Source organism: Centropristis striata, chromosome 5, assembly GCF_030273125.1.
Source record: "Centropristis striata isolate RG_2023a ecotype Rhode Island chromosome 5, C.striata_1.0, whole genome shotgun sequence".
Taxonomy (NCBI): Eukaryota; Metazoa; Chordata; class Actinopteri; order Perciformes; family Serranidae; genus Centropristis; species Centropristis striata.
The window spans coordinates 27,947,298-27,971,026 of record NC_081521.1 but is presented as its reverse complement, the minus strand read 5'-3'; the positions used below and the strand labels follow the sequence as shown (position 1 = coordinate 27,971,026).

The 23,729-nt window shown below is 38.9% G+C and overlaps 1 protein-coding gene across 1 annotated transcript in view; it reads right to left on the bottom strand.

Annotated features, from left to right (window-relative positions):
- nphp4 (nephronophthisis 4) overlaps positions 1–23,729 on the bottom strand; it is a 206,501-nt gene that overhangs the window by 96,079 nt on the left and 86,693 nt on the right. The window contains exons 9-11 of the mRNA XM_059333949.1: positions 10,059–10,277; positions 9,396–9,522; positions 2,224–2,276 (exon numbers count right to left, since the gene is read on the bottom strand). Coding sequence (XP_059189932.1) covers positions 2,224–2,276; positions 9,396–9,522; positions 10,059–10,277 — 399 coding nt within the window. The remainder of the gene's footprint in view (positions 1–2,223; positions 2,277–9,395; positions 9,523–10,058; positions 10,278–23,729) is intronic.

Genomic DNA, 23,729 nt, shown 5'->3' with positions numbered 1-23,729 from the left:
TAGTGTGTGTGTGTGTGTGTGTGTGTGTGTTTGTGTGTGTGTGTGTCCCTGGCCTCATCCTGAGAGAGAGCAGCATCCATCACAACTCCCGGCCTCCACTGGCAGCTCCACTCAGGCTGAGGGATGATGGTTAACGGTAGCTTAGCTCAGTCAGGGTGAACAAACACACACACACACACACACACACACACACACACACACACACACAGCAACACACACTGTTGGTATATGTTACATATGGTGGATGTAAGAATAAAAATGGGGTATGAGTCAGTCATTGTCGCCCACCTCAGATAGGATGGGTGTATGGTAATGGTGCAGTTAAATTTATGACATAGTTATAGAGGAGTTGATTAGTGCTATATCAGTCGCCTGCAGGAAGCCTCTAACATACACTGATGCTAATGTGACATTTAATCTGATTTAATGCATCCAGGCGTGATTATCATCATCAGCATTACTTCTATTTCCCAAGTTTCTGTGTTGATTTAACCGCTCCGTGATTGACACACAAAGATATCTCGTCTTTCACCGAGGATAACATTTTCAACAGACACGCACCCACACACTTCCATTTTCCCTTTTGCCAAGCCAGCTGCATGCATATTCATAAATGTTGGCTTCAGGATGTTTTCACAGACCCAATCTTTCTGGAATCTCACACAGGTGAGTGGAAAGATTAAAAGATGCTAATTATGCTTCATAATCGCATTGTTGCTGCGAGATGTGGGACAGATGATGCGGTTTTCTTGACATTTAAAAAAAACATGTATAAAAGCTTCACCTGCAATTTCTGTCAACAAGCCAGACATAGCAAGACTGTGGGTTAGTCAAGATTTATGATCTTTGTCTAAAGAGCACAGAGGGGGAGCTGTATCCTTGTAGGGGGGACTGCTTGAGGGGCTTCCTGATCCTGTCACACAGCCAGAAATCACTCGAGGTCAGCTATTGACTGGAAACCATTCATATTGTTAAGTATAGCCAAAAGACAGAGAAAAAAGACTTGTTTCACTACTAGGTCATGATTAGGGTCAGGGACAGAAATGGGGTATGCATGCATGTCATTTCTTTCCGCTTCAGGAGCTTTTTTCAGATACCTACTTTACAATGTTTCATTTTAATTTACACCTGAAAAGGAAGTGAGACATTTGCAGCTTCACCACATCGAGTATAAAGAGCCTAGGGCCTGTCTGAATCTATTTTGAATGTATTATTTCTGAAGAACACATGGAAAGGGTCAAAATGAAGAGCATGGGATCAATTGAAATTCGATCCTTGCAATTTGAAGGACATAAATAAATTGTAATTGTGAATTAGACTGCAACTGAATAAGTAAATTATTTATTACCTCCATGGAGAGAGAGTGGACGGGATCATACGTTTGTTCGTGTGTGTGCATGTTTATATCAGTCTGTCTGTATGATTGTATAAACAGGGACCTCTTGTACATTGCTTGTGTTTAGAAATTGTTTCTGTTCAGATTTGCAGGCCAAGGTAAGTCAATTGTGTGGCTGCTTATAACATTGAATAATGTCAGCCTGCTGAAATGGCCTTGTCTGTAAACTCATCATTTGTGTTGGCGATCCACTTTCTGATCAACACGACAGGGAAACAGGAATTAACATAATACTAAATCACACAGCAAAATGCATTTCTGTCAGCTGGGCTAAAAACAAACCTGGTGCAGGCCACATTTTGGGCATTTTGTTCTGGCTCAAAAACTGAATCTACAGTCATGGAAAAAACAACAAGACCACCTTTGTTTTCTTAATTTTCTTGTTCATTTTAATGTATGGTACAACTAAAGGTACATATGTTTGGACAAATATAATGATATAAAAACAAAAATAGCTCATAAGAGTTTAATTTAAGAGCTGATATCTAACCATATTCCATGGATTTCTTGATAATGATTTTGGTTATTATTATTTTTGGTTATTAATTGAAGAAAACTAGGGTGGTCTAATCATATTTCCATGACTGTATCAGATGCTGTATTTGCAGCTTTTTCTGCTGCTCTAAGTGGCCAAAAAGCAACAAAAGAGTCCCTTAATTAAGCTTTAAATGACATATAATTAGCACAGCCTATCCTACATGGACCCACTGGTAGAAGAATCTTTTTTTAGAGAGAGAAATTCATACACAAGATGCTAAAATGCTTGTGGTTAAGAGTTTTAGGGTTTAGTCACTACTTTAAATTGCATAGGTGATAAGGTTTCTTACCCCGGGGCCTTGAGGAGATTCTGGAGGAGAAGCTGCTGGATTATATTTTCGACCTGAAACACACAAGTGAACAAAGGAATTTTATGACAAAACTGTATATCTGTCTTATAAAGTGTGAACTAACGGTGCGTATGAACTAAGTGTAACGTTAATCCCTTTTGCTTGATGTCTTCATCTGTATATGACTTGCTGCACAACTCCAGTTCAATGTTTAACAAGCTCAATTAACACCAGTGCAATGTCTTCCCCATGCTCTGCGTACCTGGCAGCACTGTTAATTGTATAGCGTGGTTAGACATTAAATGTAATATCAGCTTGTGAGAGGGAATGGAAGCTGACAGTGAACTGTCATCTGTACAGGCTGCTCTCTTGTTGATTGGATTTGCAGTCAGGTGGCATTCTGAGGTATTAAATAAATAAATATATTGTGACAGTGTGTATTGCATCACTTGAGCAAAGTAAATAACTCCACTGAACGCCGGGACACCAAAACTACTAACAATCAGTGACAAATCTATCCAATTTCACACAGATCAGGAGGCAGAGCTGGATTTAGATGTCACGCTGAGTTTAAAGTCCAACAATGCTTCCTGAGGTTTTTGGTTGGTAGCCATGGTAATGCTGAAATGAAAGGCTTTCCAGCATCTCTTTGTCCTCTTCTCCCACACTTTCTCGCTCTCTGTGCTGGGCTTGACTGGCCTTTTGGAAATTGCTTCAGTTGCCTGGGGTGTCTTACTGTAGCTCCCATCTGCTCAGACTACATGCACACTGAGTGGACACGGAGCAGAGCTGCCTGGATCTCTGTCACAAATGTGCTCTGGCATCTTCCTCCCGACCCCCGGCAGCCATTTTGTTTTTAGGCCTTTCTCGCTGTTTTAACATCCTAAAAAATGTGTTTTGCCTCATTAGCCGGGCTGACGTGCAATTGGCTGATTATTCGTGAATAATTATTCCTCAATAAGAGGCTTTTGTGACAGCAAAGTAATCTAGCAGATGTACAAGAGGTTGATACAAGCACCTATACATGCATAAGACAGCGGGGATTGAGAGAGAAAATATGTAAAGATGATGCATCATTAAAATGCATTAATGAGCATCTGTGTCAAAACAGCAAGATCGCCTCCATATTTTACCCCACTCAGTATATCATTAGAAGCGGAGCGTGATGGTCATGTAAACAACCAGGGATTCTGTAGCTAAATTATACATCAGTGGAAGCGTATGGGCCCTCATGTCAATATCCATCATGAATAACTTAGATATTTCATATTTTTCTCCTCTGCAGTGTACTTACTCTCCTGTCATTTCAGATCCTGTGTTCCTACATTCAGCATCACTGACCTCCTCTAACCCACCTGCACATCTGTTTCCACCCCCCCTTCCTTGCCGGATCATCTATTGTTCTTCTGCCTTTAGCGTTCCAGCCATTTTCTCTGCCTGCCTGCCTGTTATGACCCGAAGTGTGCCTTTTGAACTCATGCCCTCAAACCTGATCCCCTATTGGAGAAGTTTGCCTCATCTCCCCTACCTCTCTGGTTTTGACTTTTGGCTGTTTTTTGACCTCAAGCTAACTTTTTATTTCACCAGTCCGGTCTCACACATGTGCTTTTGGGCTCTAACCGTTTTTTTATTGGACCTTTGCAAGAGGTGACAAGCAGAATCATTATTTAAAGCTAAAATGAAAATAAACACTGAAAAATATCGGTGTAAACTGAACCAAAAAAAAAATATATACATATATATATATATATATATATATATATATATAATATATATATACTGAGGTTACAGGTGCATTTCAATACATTATAATATCATAGAAAAGTTTATTTATGTCAGTAATTAAATTCAAAGAGTGGAAATAACACAGTATATAGATCCATTACACACAGAATGAAACATTTCATGTCTTTATTTATTTAAGACCTAAATTCAGTGTCTCAAAAAAAGTTATATGACAAAAGACCAATTTCAAAAAGTATGTTTAATATGGAAATGTTGGCCTCTGAAAAGTATGTCCATCTGTATGCACTCAATACTTGGTTGGGGCTATTTGAGTTGAACTGCTGGAAATTGGCTTTTCCATGATATTCTAATTTATTGAGATGCACCTGTATACTGCCAACCTAGTCGCCTAAATAAATGTTAGCATTATATGTTTCTGGAAACCAAAGATAAGTTGAATCTTGATAAAAAAGGGAAAAAAAGTTGAATGTGAAAGTTTCTGAACTGCTGCACCTGGTTCTCATTGGGACTTGTGACAACTGCTTTTGATTAATTTAACGACCACACGTGACAATCACTGTTTTAATCATTTTAAAATACACTTTAGTTAAGGTAAGACACCAAAACCACTCATTAAGGTACGGTCATATGAACAGGGTAAGGCTTAAAAAACACTTATTCTTAGACGCTACGTTTTGTTGATATTCCAGACTGATTAATATATTTTTAAAAATTCATTTTTATCCTATTTTTTTTTACTACTGACTGGTGTTGCATGTGTGTTCTTGTTTTTATTCTATTTATTTTCTTAACTTTTATTAAAAAAATATTTTTTTAAGTATACAATGCTCTTTACCTTTCAATGGATGCATATATTGGCTGGCAAAATTGTTTCACTTTAACTGTTTGCGGTTTTGTTATCTGTATGGTCTTATGTGTTGTGTCTGTTTTTGTTAAGCAAAGCAATAAACAAAGTTGGGGGGGCAACACTAATTCTTGACAACTTCGACAAAGGAACAAAAAAAAAACCCCACTAAGGGACACAAAAACCCTTTTTTTTCTCCAACAATTTGAGGCGAACATCATTCTCCAGGTTCCTAGATTGGTTGGTGACATCCACCTCTCCTCCTATCCGCCCAACTGTGGACATACATCATATCACTCCCTCACCAGACAATGCAGATCAACATATCTGCAGTTTTCAGGAACTTACATTGCCAACATCATTTGCTGGCGACTGGGCTGGACGTTTCCTGGTTAAAGAACTAATAAAAAAGAAAAGTAAAATGTAGGCAAGTTAATTTAATTTGTATTTCTTTAGCTATGATATATCACAACCGAAATAAGTAGATAGCATTATTTTCTGTCAACTTGACAATAAACCACAGAAAATGGACGCATGCTGCAATCACTTCACAATTTTTCCCTACTGTTTTTCATAAGCAGTCTCGACTTGTTTTTGCTCAGGTCTAATGTAGAAGTAGACTAAATTGCAGGTAGCAAGTTCTGAGTGTGGCAGGGAAAAGTAATTAAGTTTATTCCCAAATCAAAGGATTTAAATAGCTTGGCCATTTTTACACAGTTTTCCAAACGCTGAACCATATACCTGGCCCTCACAAAAACAAACTAAATAAATAAAAAACAAATGTAAATCTTTATGGAAAAAGTAAAAGTAAAACAAGCAAGCAAGCTCTCAAAATGAAATTAAATAGACAAGTAAAAAAAAACAAAAAAAAAAACACCTAATAACCTGAGTAACGAGTTAATGTTGACTGATTCAGAGGTTGTGAAGTGCAGTGAGCTTTCCACATTCATAAATATACATATATCAAAGACATGAATCATCGCATATTTCAGACTGGCTATTGATTTTATATTTGTCCTAATAAGCTATCTGCATTGGAAAGCAGCACACTTACTGGCATGTCCACACACACACACACACACACACACAGGATCATTGATGCCTCTTCCTCAGTTTGGCGCCTGAGCAATGGTCCAGTCCCTGATACACCTAAACATCCCGTTACGGCCGTACACGCATTATATGCGTTAAGGTGTGTGTCACTGTTGCACTAAAGCCAACGCTTCACATGTGCACGTGTAGCCTAAACTGTCTCTTGGGTCCCTCTTGGTAATACATGGACTGCTTGAATTGTGAAGCGAAGCAGCTGTAAGACTCAAAGTTCGTCATTATAAAGTAAATAATTATTTGTACATTGAGACCCGTCAACAACTACGTGACGAACGTCCACTGAACACTTATTTGGTGTACTCGCTTGTATGCGATTGGATGCACACATATTTTTTATTTCTTTATTTTAATTTTTTTATCCCACGATTGTCGTGATCCTGGGCGCTACCTCGTCCCTGTCGATCTGGGGAGAACCCTGAACTGGCCACATGCTTCCTCTGATACATGTGGAGTTAGCAGACCGCTTGACACCTGACAGGGGGAGATTCCGATTCGGTAGGACGTAGCGCGTGGGAGGATCACGTTATTCCCACCGGTTCCTCTCCCAGGCGCCCCGACCAACCAGAGGGTATAGCGACCAGGATCAATGCATGTATTTGTGAGAGAGGGGAGACACCGGGAGAACATGCAAACTCCACACAGTCCCTTTTGCCGACACCGACCAGCGATACGGACACCGGAGACATGGAGCTGGGGACACGCCCACAGCGTCCTGGCGGGAATCTTCTAGCTGTGAGGCAAGAGCGCTAACAACTGCGCCACTGTGCCCCTCTTGCACGCGCATTTATCAGTCGTTATGTAGGCATAGGCGACAAGGTTAATGCATTTTAGTATAGTTCGCTGGCATAAAATGCCCCCATAACACACACACACACACACACAAACAAAGTCAAGGATGATTAAGGCGCTGAAATCAAAGAATGACAGAGATTCATGATACCATTCTCCTCTGAACACTAGCCCAAATCATGCAGGCTTCTTGGGCAATCCTCTGAGGACACTTGAACACTGATTAAAATGTCATTAATAGACTTTGCCAAAAGCCTTCTCTACACACCCATGAAGTAGGCCCTGATCAACGCTATTCTTCTCTCCCAAGATAAGTTAACGGCATCATTAGTGGGGAAATCATCGAGTATACGACCGGGGTCCACTCAAGTTCTTTCTGCTGTCACCGGGATTGAGTGGCTGTGCGTAGTGTTTACTACACTTTTAATCAATTCACTCACAGACACAGAGCAAATCAGCAGTTTGGGTTTTGGTAAGAGATGCAGACAGTGGCACATCATTTATCTTTGGCTGAGCGCTGGATGTGGAATATTAAGCAGAACTTTGTTTCAGTGGGATGCCTCTTTAAAGCTTAGGGTTCAGGAGTTATTTTTAGAAAGGCATATCGTGGAACGGTCATGCTTAATTGGGAGCGATGGAACAAAAATTCTGCTCTATGAGAGATTCAGCAGCATACACTGATAACCCCTTTAAAATCTAAAGAAAGAAAGAAAAACACATGGACTTGTTTCATTCTTAATCACTGCACTTACAGAAAGCAAAGAACAGCCAATATGTGTGGTGGCCCAATGGGGCTGGTGTGTGATGCTACAAAAAAATGTTTTTAAGTGCACACTGAAGATTTTCTGTTATAATGGTTGCAGTAAAATGGATAAACAGTATGTTATTGTCACTGGGAGTCATGTAATTGAGTCCAAGAAGGTATTTTTAGAAATTTGCTGATTTACCAGCACAGCAATGAAGACAATTCATGCAGGTTTTGAGAATTTTAAGAATTAAAGTTGGTTAAAATAGGGCAGATAAACTTTGGGAGGTCATACTCTGATATACAATACTTCAATAAAAGTACATACATATGCACTAAGGATAGCTGGGGTTTGACTGACAAAGCAGGATTATGACATTAGCTAGATGCTAACACAAACCCTCTCGAATCTGGATTTTCAAAGTTTCTTTCCGACAACAATAACCAGTGGCTTGATTGTCAAAGATGCATCATACATACATCATACAAAACGTTAAATGGCAGTTAAATGCAGTTCACCACTTGGATCTAAAATAGAATAACTGTGACTGTGAATAACTGATGTATGTGTGAGGGGATTCATATCTGAGGACATGTTCAAATTGTGCTTTACATGCTAAATGATTTGCTTCAAGGCAGAAACACTATTAGCAAAACACAAGATTTTGTAGGTTTATAGGTTTGGTAATAATTCCCAATGATTGCTAATAACAACATTACAAAATAATTGCTGAGATTTGAGAGCAGCTTTGCAAGAATTTACATGTACTACTGATACAAAACACAAAAATTATAACTTTATGATTGAATGGTGGATTGTGGTACAGGATAAATTGGAGGACCCCCAAAGTGAGGATTCTGAGAGGACATAAATGTGTGTACCACATTTCTGCAACTGCTCCAACAGTTGTTAAGACATTTTTCTCTAAACCAGGAATGTGAACCTAATGATTGCACAAGACGGAAAGCCAGGAGATCGTTAAAGTAAATAGGATAGGATAGCATTTTTGTCAGGTAGAGGGTGAGGTATTTCAGAGGAAAAAGGCAACTTTGGTGCCAGAGAAAAAGCTAACAGGCAACTTAAGTTATTGTGATTTATTCTCTGGACACTGTGACTTTGCATTCAATTTCATGACAATCCACCCAGTAAAAGTTGTGATATTTCAGTCTAAACAATTGACCTTTGAATCTGTCAACTGCACTAAATGACTGATTTGTGTGGTATAATGACTTGAAAGTGTCGGTAATCCAAAAAACCAATGAGTGCCATGGGCGGGATTTACAGCCGTGTCAATCTGTGCATTTCCATAGACAGCATGTCTTCTCAAAAGTTACTCCAGAATTTTGTTAATTTGGTAGGATAACATTTTTAAAGTCTAACAGAGCCGAACCACTGAATTTTAGTTATTGAGTCTATAGTGATGTGTGTTGTTGTTTATGTTCAGGTCTTCTATTAGAGTAGACATTAGCATGAAGACGCAAAGCAAGTCTTGTTCAAGATCAAGAGGCTCTCATGGACTGGCTTCTCCGAGCTCTTTGAGTTGCTAATTCCCCTCAGACCCCAATCATGAAGCGTGCTAATCATGCAGAGAGCAGGTGGTGCAATTGAGATAACACTGCAGAGGTGGGGGCTGCATCAAATGCAGAGGACAGGCTGGTTTGGTGCTTGTTGCTTAGAACTTTGGCTGATTACACCTGGGTGTTGCCACGCGCTTGAGGCGCACTCACAAAACAATTTGCAGATACAGACCACACACTTTCTGGTCCAATAAACAGCAAAGAGCAACAGAAATCTAGGTCCTTTTACTGTACACGTGCAAAAGAGCCTTTCACCTTCTTCTTGGGGGAAATCTCTTCATGACAGCTTGCTGCTATTCCTTTCCAAATAATTAATTTATGTGCTTAAAAAGCCATTATGGATTACATGATGATATTTACCGTGTGAGGGTGATGAAGGTGATCTTTTTAGATGTGACACGTCCTCCTGCCTCCTCAGAGATGCTTTTGGGCTAGACGCCTTCCTTTCCAGACTAGACGACAGCCGAAATGCTATGGTATCCCTCGCCTCCGTGAGAGAAGAAAGTTTCACACTTTTAGTTAACACAAAAAAACTGTTGAGGATTAACAGTTCAGATAATATAGGGAAGGACACAACTGGAATGAGTGAGCTAGACAGGCGTGGTGGTGACGTGCAGTTATTTTCAAATAAACTGTGTGAAAATTCACGGCTAAGGTGCGAAGTTAAGTCATCATAAGATGACGACTTTTACACCCTTTGAAATGTTTAAAACTGTCAGGAAAAAGATGTGACTTGCAGACAATTATCTGTCTATAAGTGTGCTGTAAACTGTGATGAGGAATTACAGTGCAGAACTTTAAAAAAAATGATGCAATCTGACCTTGTAGTGAATGAGGGTGTCCAATAAAGACAACAAACCCTAATGCACCACATAATGTTAAAAAAAGGACTTAAATAGTGTGAAGGTTTTTGTCTCTAGGGAAACCTCTGTGCTGAAAGCAGCACCTTGTCTCAACACCTTTCAACGCTTTCTTTACATTTTGTTCCATCCACAAAGACATGTCTCTGTGCTATTGTGTTACCTGAGCTGTGCCTGGAGCTGAGAGTGGCGCAGGGCTCTGGGTTTTGGCAGACATCTCTGTGCTGTAGACCATGACTCCGTGAGGGTTTGGCTTTGCACCTCCTTGCAGAACAAGCTGTATCTCTTCCCCTTTCCAGTCAGCCGGCTCCTGGAAGGGGCACCAAATCCCCCAACGAAGGCACTGCAAGAAGGCCGCCCGGGATGTTGAGGTGGCAGACAGCTGTGTGATGGAAAGACACAAAAGATTCAGAGGACATTCAGACACTGACATGATGACTGTTGTTTTAATATACTGGAACAACCTTGATTAACCTTTTTGTAACTCCAGAAGGAAATATTAAAGCTGGAGTTTTTGTCTCCCCCCTCTGGTAGAAAGAGTCATTACCATGGTAATTATACAAACACAGTCAAGGTTTTGAGTTATACCGATAAACTGACCATGTAACTTACAGAGAGACAGAAGAAACAGCTAAACTGTGAAGAAGTGTAGGTTAATGTGCAAGGTTGGTTGATGAAATTTTCTGCTCATGTTATAAACTTCTCATTTTAAAAGTAAATAAGCTGTATTCAGTAGGGCAGAAACTGCACAATTTATAGTTGAATGCTGAGAAACACAGAGGGCTTTTACTGGCTCAATCAGCATCTTATGAACTTGTTTGGCAAGGCTGGCAAGACATGTATATGTAAAAGTGACCCACTCTAGCTTTCAAGCAACATAAATGTCTTAGCAGTACTTGTTTCTGCTTTCAGATCTGACCTGCAGTTCTGTTCAAACATGCCCACAATGCTGCTCACCATTTACATTTTTCATTAGTTTGCATGAGCAAGTATGGATTTAGAAGAACATTTGCATGATGGGTATTGCTTTTTTACAAAGTTATCAAACTGCATACTGTAAGCAGCTTAAAAAAAAATACAGTAAAGTGTGCATTATAAATTGATTATGCATTAGACACGCAAAGTAAAATAGAACATGAAATATAATGACATTTTTTAATTAATTATTATTTTCTATTTTAAAATTTTATTTTGAACTAGGGCTGCACAATTAATTATAAAAATTAATTAATTAATAATCCAAATAATATTTGTTAAAGGCAAAATATGTTTGAAAACCCCTCTGTGAATTAAGTATTATGGTGCTGCAGACACAAATTATATTCTACAGACTGCAGAAAACATCAAACCAAGATGATTTTAATATATTTTTCCAATAAATATATCCAATATTGTGAGTCATACCACAATTACAATATCATCCAAAATAATTATAATTGGATACCTTTTTCAAATTGTGCAGTACTACTTTTATTTGAACTTTTACTTTTGTTATTCTACTGCTCTAACTTATTTAATTTCACATTTCAAATTGCCCACTGACTAAATTCCAGGCTAATGCAGTGATTGTTCAATCATAATAACTGTGGGCTCTTCAGGTCTGTCAAGCCTTGGATCACAATTGCTGTGATTTTAAAGACACTCAGCTGCCGTGACATTTTGCTATCGTATGCTACTAGCTAACGGCAGTTAGCTGCCCTTTCAGCTGTTTATCAGCGCTGCTGCTCCAGCTGCTCAGACAGAGAGCCCACAGTAACGTTACAGTGTTTAGCTCTGAATATTCAATAAGTATCAAACAGGGGTTCTTATGTATAAAGTAATTTGCCTTCCTGCATCTTTACCTAACTTTTTTCATAGTTACTTTGAGTTTAATTCTCATTATCATGCACATCTTACAAGAAGAAAGAATGATTTACATATTCCTTTCTGTAGGACCTCTGTTGCCAAATTCTCATTTGTTCATCAAGGTGCGGTTCTGTGTAATGACATAAAAAATCTAACAGAATAATGTTCCTCTTTACATACGTTTAAGACCAAGCTAAAAAAAATCCCTATAGATGTTTTACACCTTTGTATTATTTGTTTTGTTTATATTTGTTTGTATTTTTTATTTTCATCTAGCTATGTAATTTAAGTAAAGTATAGTTACTTATAGGTAACTTTGGGCATTTTGATCTTTCCTGCATTTTCTGTAACTGTTTCTTGTACTGTTCTTTCTTTATGATTGTATGTTCTTAAAGTGCAAACAACAATAAAATTTAAAAAAATTTAAAAAATATTCAGAACTGTGTCTACGACATTCAGAGCGAATATTTACGAGCGCACAGAGCCGATCCATGCGTTAGCTGAACCCAGCTGGACAACAAGGTCAGCTGCTGTACCAGCGTGTGAATTATTTTAATTATGGTCACCCCAGTTTTCTAATCTGTCAAAATGACCGAAGGCCTTCAGAAGTTTCCATCATTCTTCTCCATCATCATAACAAAAAACATACGGAAATGATTCGGTTAAAGCAACCCTGGTTGGGAGATGTTCAGCTGAAAGCACTGCAAAACATGAAGGCCGATGTCTGGTTGCATTTTGGATGTTTAGTAATGCAGAGGGTTTCTTGTACAATTTACAGCATTGAGTCTCTGAAAACGTCTTTAATATCCAAGAAAAATTGTTATTGTAACTGAAATATATGCAATCGAATCGGAAATTAAATCTAATCAGGACCTTGTGAATCAGAAAAGGATTGATTAAAAAGATCTGGTGATACACAGCCGTAGTTACACATACATGCATTGGTGTGTTTTCATTCCAGGATGGCTGGAGGTGCCACATAAAAAGACACATCCAACCCACAGAGCAGCAGAGAGAGCTCTGATTGTTCAGCTGTGTTGGCAGGAGACGTGCTGGGTCAGTGGCACACTCCAGGTTTCTGGTTTTCCTACCGGAAAATGTTAATATGTCAGTTTTGTTTGGAACATAATGAACATATGTATCACCAGAGAGTTTGAGAAGTTTCTATGGGTGTTTGAACTTCCTTTTTATTTTCACAAATTTGATATTTTAGACATTAGATTCATAGTAACTGCATTTCTCAGGTTTAGTCAGATATTTTACAGTTAAGGTCAAAGTGCAAAGAATTCATGTAACCAAAACCAGTATTTGCCATACTACTGTAACTAAATCACTAAGCACTCAATTAATCATGAGAGTAATTTAGAAATCACTATGAAAATGGGACAAATTTACTACAAAACATTGAAACTAAGGCACTGCAGTGGGTTTTCATCCATTACTGCTGACAATTCTATATGGTCAATGCATTAGGGGCCTAAATAGTAGGTCACACATACAATTTAGTAGCAGTTTGTTGTGTTTGAACATGATTTATAATCAGTCCTATTGCACCTCTACTCCAGCCATACCAGCAAAAGTGAAAAAGCATTTTTCTTTTAAATCATCCACAGGGGACTCTGATGTTTTGCAGAATCGATTAATAAGCTGGTCAGCCTCAGACAATAGTAATCAATCATTGGTGGGACAGTATGGAATACACAAAGAGCCTGCTGGTCCACATTGTTTCAAAGCAAATTGGAGCATATAATGGTTCACTCAATGCTTACAGTTCCCCTAAGCATCTTTTTTACATGTAATACCAGAATATAATACTGTGTGTCTGATGTTGCGAGACCCGAAACAGCCAATGACCCCAGGATACATCACTGAGGATGCGTCCCAGTGCACCCAGGAGATGTTTCTTACAGTATAGGTCATCATTTTTATAAGAACTGCCTTTATTCTAAATGTCACATGGTGTCCGTATGGTGGTATTATGAAAAACAGGGACAGCCTGCAGCAGCCTTGAAACAGATTGTACAAACATAAGATGTTGTTTATGTGCTTTGGCATTGTCACAATTTGAAAAAAACACTGTAAAATTCTGGGTCTGACTCAGTTCTGTCTAGTGCCAGACATGGCCTTGCAGTAGGTACAGTACGACATGGTCTGTCCAGGTATGGGATGACAGCAGAGGCTAATACTAACAGCCATGAGGAGTACAGCCTGTTCCCACCAAAATTCATATCAGACTTGAAACTTCAAGCTCTGTTACAGCTGTCACTATCCTTTCTACAACAGCTGAAAGGACAGCGGCCAGAAAAAAATATGTCTTCACCGGGCTAAAAAAATATATAAAAAATTCGAGGGACAAGAACAGATTTCCCAAAGCTCCACAAGGAGTATACGAGATGGAAGAATAATAAGTTGTTCTTTATTGATTTATTTATCGTATTCTCTATATGCCCACAGAAAGACAGTGATATACAGTTGCTCACTGGCTCGAGGAGTATTGTAGTTCCCAGGAGGGGAAAACTGGACTGGCGTGTGACATCATATGAAACTGGAGGGAAGACTACGGACTGAAGACTGAATGAAAACCACTGGGAAGAGTGGAATATGATTCAGTGCTCATTAAAAGTTGTGAGTCTAGTAACATCCAATCATATTCAGATTCATACAGTTATAGTGTGTAATAGTATGGGCAGTTGGTTGAAAAGGTTCAGTGTTGCTCTCTCAGTAGAATCCTGCTTTCCCTTTGTGCTCCCTTAAACAGCAGAGCCTTTTACACCAATTTTAACTGATTATCCATCAATGGGAGCAATTTGGTGGAGCAAAACAACTTTTGGTGGAAAATATGTCCCACAAGTCCTTAAAACTAATTTTCAAAGCCGGTTTGTTGTTCTTTCCTTCTTAAAATAACACAGCCTTCATTTGATTGTTTTCTGATCTGCCTCTAGTATGATTAAGGTTTGGTTTGGACACAAAAGTATGTGGTTATAGTTAGGGATTAAATAGAAAGAAAATATATGTGAAATGAACAGCAGTCGTCAGTGTGTACATCACGTACTTCGTTCATCACAAACATTCGCCCTGTCCTCCTCCCTCAAACAGTGACAGGCTACTATTGCCAGTGGTGGAATGTAACTAAGTATATTTACTCAAGTACTTAACTTTAGTATAATTTTGAGGCATATACTGTACTTTTTACTAGGGGTGGGCGATATGGCCCCAAAAGAATATCACAATATTTCAGGCCATTTTTGCGATAAGGATTTTCTTGACGATATTACGAAATACTTAAAAAGATATAGAAAATATGATTTTTTTTTTGTCTGTATGAATAAATAAAAATCTAAAATGTAGTGTGAAGTGCAAATCTCAACAGTTGCCAAAAACAAAAGAAATTACTCTTGACTCTTGAGTATGAGCAAATAATAAAAATAACCATTTAGGGGTTTCGGGGGCATATTTTAATGACATTTTGTAAAGGAGAATAAAGGTTCTTGTATGTTTTATTTAAGGCATCTTATTTTTGATAGTCTTGTAAGTTCTGCGTTGGATTCTGTTAACACACTGTGCTCTTATTTTGAAAGCTGCATGTGTTTAGCAACAGACAGTAGGTAGCTTTTTGTGATTAAAACAACTTTAATTGTTAGCTAATGTTAGCTCATGGCTAACGAACAGCATGATGCAGCAGTGTGTTTGGAAGGCAGTGGGGAGGGCAGCTTGGTATATTCAGTTGTGTAAGTGTGTGAATGTGCGCGCATGTCTGGGAGGAGGACAGAGAGGTGGGGGTCAGGGTTTGACTGACTGGTGACAGACACTCAACCTCATACCACTACATCAAGAAGTAGGAATGTTGCCAATATCATGATATGCATTTTTTTAACCATAAAAAAAATATACCAATATTATCGTGAACGATATGATATGGCACACCCCTACTTTTTACTCCACTACATTTAGCTGCCAGCTCTAGTTACTTTCCAGGTCGAGATTTAACATAAAAAATATGATCAATTTAAAGTGATTAAGCATGATTAAAGATTAAACCACACAACAGTTTATTAATTTGTTAAAATAAACTATACGTTGAAAACAGTCAAATGCTCCTAACATAAATGCAACAAAAATAATAATCAATATTATAAATAAGAATCTGAGTGTGCCCATTTTAAACAACAGGTTGAGGTAGGTACATTTTAATACTGATACGTTTGTACTTTAACTTCAGTAAGTTTTGAATGCAGGACTTTTTCTTGTAGTGGAGTAATTTCACAGTGTGGCACTGTATTACTTGTACTTAAATCAGGGTTTCACAGATATTTATTTAGTAGCGGCCGTGCATGTATTTACTAAATGTTACGGTAAGAACACCTTCAAAATAAAAACAAACATATGTAGCCTTCAAAATAAGAGCACATGGGTGTTTTAACAGAGTCCATCACATAATTCACAGGAAGACTACAAATTAAGATGGAATAATGGCATTAGAATGTGCGAGAGGCACCAAATTTAGGTTTTTAGGGCAAAAAATTTCTCCAGGGGAACATGCAACCGGTCCGCCCTACTTGGTCTACTACTCTGGTCCCCGCATCATAATCTCAGAAAAACCTGTGGGAAACACAGGTTCTAATGCTTGTTTTACAGTCCAGTGTCATTTTTTATACTTTCTAAATTGCTGATTGATATTTACACGTGGGGGACATCCAGGGGACAAATAACCATTTACCCCCACTGCTGAAAAAAATCCTAGAGCAAACACTGTACTTCTTCCACCTTTGACTATTTTGTATATTTCTGAAAGACATTCACATTCTATATTCACACGACCACAAGAAGTCAAGAAGAAATGTTGGACAGTTGCTCTGCTTGAGGAGCAGAGGTAGTAACAGAGCCATATCAACGCACACACTACATATAGAGGCTGTTGTGTTGCATGTCACAGTTGCACTGTAAAATAAACACAAAGTCGAAGTAATGGCAGTTCTTTTTTTACGTTAGTGATGCAGAGCAAAATGGGCTCTTGGTATAAACAAATAGATAATTCTAGACTTTTGAACAAACAACCACGACTGTCTTTGTTTTTCTGGTGAGTGCAGTTTCAAAATGTCAGATTATTATGCAAAGTAACCCTTGCTGTCCAGTTAGCCTGCTAACAAAGCCCAAAGTCAAGTGTTCAGATAGGTTAATGGAGCTGACATTTTACGCACTACAACTAACAGTGCACTCCAGTGGGGACTAAGAGCGCTAAAGGTGTAAAGTTTAAAGTCATGTCTGCCCTCTGTTTTACAGGAGACAAATCTGAATAGTTTTTTCCTCCACACAATTAAACAGAAGAAATGGCAATTTCTTCAGTCCCCAGTATGGCGTTGGATCTGTCTGTTCCATTTGTGCCACAGCTATAAAAAGGACATACATACAGTCATTTACAGTATTGTTGGTGCCTGTGCAACATAGTCTTATCATTAAATATATGTTGTGTGAAGATCTAAGGAGATTCCCACATTTCAAGCGGCCCTGGGTGCAGATCAATACTCCATTCCTCTCTCTCTCTTGAGAGAAAGAGCTGATTTCAGACTATAATTTTACCCCCAAGTAGCACAGACATTAACAGCTATTTATTTGAATCGTAACTCCAGAAATATATGGCAGCCATAAAACAGATAGCAGCATATTCCCCCTTGAGGCATTGCCTGTTTTCCCATCTCATGGGGTTGAATTAATAAGATGCTTTATATGAAACGTTCAATCAAACAAGTCTATTTTCAAAGTGATGATTTTGTAAAAATGATCCAACTAGAGAGAGATCATTTTATGGCACAGGGAGAAGCCAGTAAAGATTGTGAGGCAATTCGTCTAATGTGTCTCAAGCACACTCTGTTGCTAACATGTCTCACAGAACACAGAGGGAAAGAGCCAAATGAGTGTCTAGCACATGACCCAACACTCACTTCTTGTATTATTCAATGAATATATTCGGGGTTGTGGGGACGATTCGGGAGCAGAAATGCCAGCTGAGCTCCGAGAGAATGAAAGAGACAAAGGAGCAATCAAGGGCCTCTTCTACAGGGACGCCTACAGCCTAGGAAAGAGCTTTTATCTGTCCGACACTCAATGCTTATCACACACTTTCAGTCTTCCAATCATAGGAAAGTGAGAATGGCTCTATGTTCAAAATTGCACTGAGTGAGTGCGAGTGAGGATAAAAAAGGAGCCAAACAGCCATCGAAATTCAGCGCGACTACATATGTCCCGTGTGAAGTGAACATGCATGACTGGGATCATCAGACAGGAATGACTTATTAATGGTCACATTGGAAGATCTCTCAAAAAAACTTTTCAAATTGTTTGATCACAACAATGGCACTCAAACATGCACAGCACAGAATAAGAACTCCCTTTCAGATGCAGGAGACGTGAATCACTTTCATGATTTCCGCGCAGTGGCTTTAAAGTGCTTGGAAACGGTGTGATCTACATATGAACTGCAGAAAGCGCTGACAGCTTGAGCTGGCAAACAATAGGACTGAAGGAATCTCAAAGACAATCTTTAGTTGGGGGGTTTGAGTAAACAAACAGGGATAATAGTTGCATTCAAAGCCTGGCAAAATATTCACATTATGTGTGTAATCCTTGTACACAAACAAGTCCGCTACGTTGCGAGGCATACATGAGCTTAAGAACAACAATATGCAGTTTCTTGATTATATGACAGGGGAGATCAGTGTTACAGCGGCACGCGGGTGTAGGTGGTTTAATGGAATTGTGGTAAGAAGCAGTGCGCAGTGCTGTAGGAGGTAGTTAGCTGATGTATGCGTGTGTTGAAGGCCTCCAGTGAGAGGGAAGTTGCCTCGAGGGTCAGACACATCGACTCATTCCAAGCACCACAGTAACTCAGTGAGTCTTAATCAATTGCAAAGCCTGCTGGTGACAGAGAAGAGACATCAAATCAATGACGTTATATTTCAGTGGAAATAAAGTATGACTTTTTGCACTGACACTGTTTTTGGGCAGGAAACATTTGAATTAATCAGGGAATTTTCCCGTTTGAATTAAAAGTTGCCTTAGAGTTGCCATGGAACCGGTCATTATGTCGGACGAGGCGCAGTGATCAATAGCCAATTTCCCCAAAGTGTGATTACACTGTTGATTTGAGTGTTAAAGGCTATATTTAAAATAAGAGTCATTAACTTTCATTCGGAGAGCAACCAAGCACTTGTTTCAATGGTGCACTTGGGAGAAAAAAAAATAGAAATGGTAGCCCAGGGCAAAAACAAGGAAGGAGCAAACTTTTTTATAAAGTCGTTCTGAAAACAATAACAGGCGATGTCACTGCACACATAATTGCTCCAACTGGCAGAGTGTTTTCTCAGGGAAGAATCCATCAATCTTGTTTAGAAGTGTAAAATATATAATGCTGCAGCATCTCAAGACAAATAAAAAACAAAGAAGAAGAAAACGTGTCTGTTTCAAACATACTACAGGGTGGAAGCAAAAGATCTCATGTCTGTAACCTGGAGCAAGAAAAGTAATCATCAAACTTTTGAGGGGGACACCATGGAGAGGGGAAATAAGGTGAAATTATCAAAAAGGTGACAGACGGCGAGTTTTGCACATCAAAGGCATCTGAAGCTTGGTTTCCCAGCAGAGAGGAAGGACTGGAAGCCGAGAGACAACCAGTCCAACTAAAAAGGGAAGAAAGGTCTCTTCTGCTACATAAAAATAAAAACACAACTAGTTTCAGAAGCAGGTTCTACTTTGGAGTTTGTGATAAGCTGAGATAAAGCAGTTTGCGGGGACATGGTTTAGGAGAAGCTCAAAGAAAATGGCAGGACATTGTGCGACTCAGGGCTTTCTGGAGTACAGCGGGAATTAATCCTAAATTAGGGAGATGTGAGCATTGATGGGAAACGGAGTCTGACAGTTATTACTATTACCTCAGTCTGTTGGGCTGTTCAAGTCATTATTTGAGCCAAGACCCTGTGACAGGCACCGGCCCACAGCTCCCACTACTTATTCTCCACAATGAGAAGCCCTGGAGGAAGTGAGGGAACATGCACCAAGATCATTAACTTAAGAGCACTAAACCACTCACATTTTCATCCATCTGCACAAGTAGTCCAAATGAACCCAGCAGGCTACTGTGCTCTATTCAGCTCACCAAGGCCGAATAGGGCTTGGGATGATTTGCGCTCAGTTCTCAGATCTTTCCTTCATTGATGGTAAAACTTCAAGGAGATGTTCATGAAAGACATGTTCACTGCTCAGGCCAATTTACTTTGAATGTGAGCACTTTTTATCTGTAGTTGGACGCTTGTTGAAAAAAAAAAAAGGTTTTACATAGCTTTGATGGTTAAACTGCATATCTAATTAACAAATCATTTAATTTCTAATGAAGAATTTAAGACTTGCTTGATTTTATTCTGGGTCATTTTAGAAACATTGTACTGGGTAATAGTGAAAAAATGCTTCAAAACCAGTTTTTATCTACTTTTAAGAAAATTCCTCTTTAATTGCTGAGGATTATAGCCTGCAATTTTATCTGCCATTGGCCTATCACAGACATATCGTTATCAGAGTACATGTTGTCTGATATTTACCAATATGAAAAGTTTTTTAAATTATACTTCATTTAAACGGTCAGCAATGGAGTGATAAGGAAAATGCATTGATGATGATTATTTAGCTATTTCATTTTATTTGTTCTTGATTTTCTTTTTAATTTTTTCTTTTTAATTTCTAGAATTGGTTAACAACATTGGATGCATAATTAGGATTGCAAAGGGTTGGAAAATTTCTGTTAAATTTCCAGAAACTTTCCATGAGAAGTTAAGATCGGGAATTTTGGTAATATTCCAAATCGGAAACTTTCCATGGGAATTATTGTTTATTAACTGAAAATTGTGGGTCATTTAAACAAACTGTATCATATCCAAAAATAAATATGAACTTTTTTTTGTCCTAAGCAGACATCCATGCAAAATAATACAAATTAAATATAAATTTATATATTTTCCCCAACTATATATTAGTTCCCTGTTAAGGACCAACCTTCAATTTTATTCCTGTTTATTCCCATAAATGCCTGTCAATTCCCAGGGACAGTTTCCAACTTTGAAAATTCACAGAATTTTGCAACCCTATATAACAATGTTAAATATTCTTGTTATGGGTTTAAGAAAGCTAACTTCTGGGTACATTTGCAGAGTCACAACAGTTGAACAACAGGTGAAATCGGGGCAGAATCCACATAGAAAATGGTAAATTTCTATTCTCTCAAACATTTAAAATCTGTGAAATTATTGATTTTTTCTCCTCAAAAATTGGTATTGGTATCTGCCTCAAAGATCCGACAAAGGTCGGAGTCTTCTCGGGATAAAGGTTTTAGCACAATAGCACAGTTCTATGGAAGTTAATGGGAATTGGTCCGTTCACCACTTCAGGTTCTGATTGGAATATCTCAACAAATATGAGATGAATTGCCATGAAACTTTGCACAACATAGGATGGATCCCAGATCATCCTCATGATATTGGTGATCCCCTGACATTTCCTCTAGCACCACCAGCAGACATGTGTTTCACACAGAATGAATTGTAAAACTTCCATTAACTTCCCCTCTTGCACCATCGTCAGGTTTGAATTTTAATCTATTTCAATACTTTTTTTATGACCAAATATCTGCAAATTAATTACATTTGCCTCAACTGTACTTTGTGTTTATTTATAATTAGGTTAAAGGAATGTAAGCATGCTAACACTCTAAACTAAGCTCATTAACAAGGGTAAGCATCACCTGCTCAAATTGTTAACATGACAACAACTTCTGTTTTCACATTTATCCACCTGATAATTGGCTTTTCTTTAATATATATAATGCAGTATATACTATATATATATACTATATATATATAATATATACTGTTTCAACTAATGTCATCAGACTAAAAGACAGATTCACCTTCAGACTTACACATTATTAAAGCCTGATATGTGCACCGGCATCAGTAACTTCCTCATTTAAAATGAAACGGATGCATTTAACTGAGAGCAGTAATATAAAGTACCTGAGATGATTATCAATCCCTCATCAGAGCAGCACATCATGCATACCCCCTCAGAAGAAAATTTAAATCACCTGAAGATAATGATAATGTGAAAGACGACAAATCACTTGCTGAAATTAAATATTAGGTGCACATGCAAGATTAGTGCATGGATCCAAGGACGCTCAGTGCTGAAGTTGTTTGGATGGGCGGTTCTCGAGAAAAGGTGCAAGCAGCAGTATCAGAGATCAAGCAATCTGCCCTTTAGTTCTGGTGTACCTTGCTAGTATTGGGTTGGACCTGCTTTTGCTTTAAGAACTGTCTTAATTCTTCGTGGCATGGAAACATTCCTGAGATGTCGGTCCATGTTGGCATGATATCATCACGCAGTTGCTGCAGAATTGTCGGCTGCACATCCATGATGCGAGTCGCCCGTTCCACCACATCCAAAAGGTGCTCTACTAGATTGAGATCTGGTGACTGTGGCGGCCATTGGAGTACAGTGAACTCATTGTCATGTTCAAGAAACCAGTTTAAGATGATTTGAGCTTGGTGACATGAACAGTTATCCTTCCATAAAGGATTGGGCATGGTGAGCAACAATACTCAGCAACAATACTCAGGTAGGCTGTGGCATTTAAACAATGCTCAATTGGTACTTTGTCCCCAAAGTATACCAAGAAAATATCCCCCACGCCATCACACCACCAGTCTGAACCGTTGATACAAGGCAGGATGGATCCAAGCTTCACAATCTCCTATTGTCAAAATTTGGTGAGCCCGTGTAAATTATAGTGTTTGTTTCCTGTTCTCAGCAGACAGGAATGGCACCCGGTGTGGTCAAGTGCATTCAGAGATGGTCTTCTGCATACCTTGGTTGTAAAGACTGGTTATTTGAGTTACTGTTGAACCAGTCGGGCAATTCTCCTCTGACCTCTGGCATCAACAAGGCATTTTCACCCAGATAACTGCCGCTCACTGGATATTTTCTCTTTCTCAGAACATTCTTTGAAAACCCCATAGATGGTAGTTAGATCAGAAGTTTGTGAAATACTCTGACCAGCCCGTCTGGCACCAACAACAATGCCGTTCAAAGTCACTTAAATCACCTCCCCCCCCCCCCATTCTGATATTCGCTTTGAATTTCACCAGGTCGTCTTCACCATGTCTATATGCCTAAATGCATTGAGTTGCTGCCATGTGATTGGCTGATTAGATATCTGTGTTATCGAGCAGTTGAACAGGTTTTCCTAATTTAATGGCCAGTGAGTGTATATATAAAGATACACATTAATGTGATATTAAAGGTCTAAACTTAATGTTCTGCTACATTGCCCTTAGATTTGAAGGAAAACCTGTTAAATTACACCATTCCTGGGATAAAATGAATGCTGGAGGGCAGAAGGGATTGCTGTCTTACAAACAGGCAAATGACAGAACTCTAATGACTTTTGGGCACAAGCAGGAGAACAATACACAAATGTTTTAGTCAAGTGCCTTTGTTGAGTCTCTGACAGTACAGCATGAGGAAAGCATTACCACCAGACCTATAAAATTCAACATTCTGCTCGTGTTTATCATCCAAAAATTGGATTTTGTATCTGTATGAGTTCCTCTGTGGAAACAGTGGATGGCTGGAACAGAATTTTCTACAGCTGCTCTGGCCTAAAAATGCCACTGACCATGTTATAGAACTGCTGTTTTTAAATGAAAGTCATTCAAGTCTGGGCTGAAACTCTTCTATATTTGAAGCAGGGCCTCAGTCTGGGGTGGCCATCGACATGGCAACCATTAGATGTGCAAACATCATCACCAATGCCTCTCTGGCTGCCAGGGTGATGTATCCGTCTGGAGAAGGATAGCACTGCTGGCAGCCACTGACAGGGTAAGACTCACTCTGGGCCTATCGCAGGGGGAGATTGATGCACTTCTCAGCGGGGGGAGAGCTGACATTC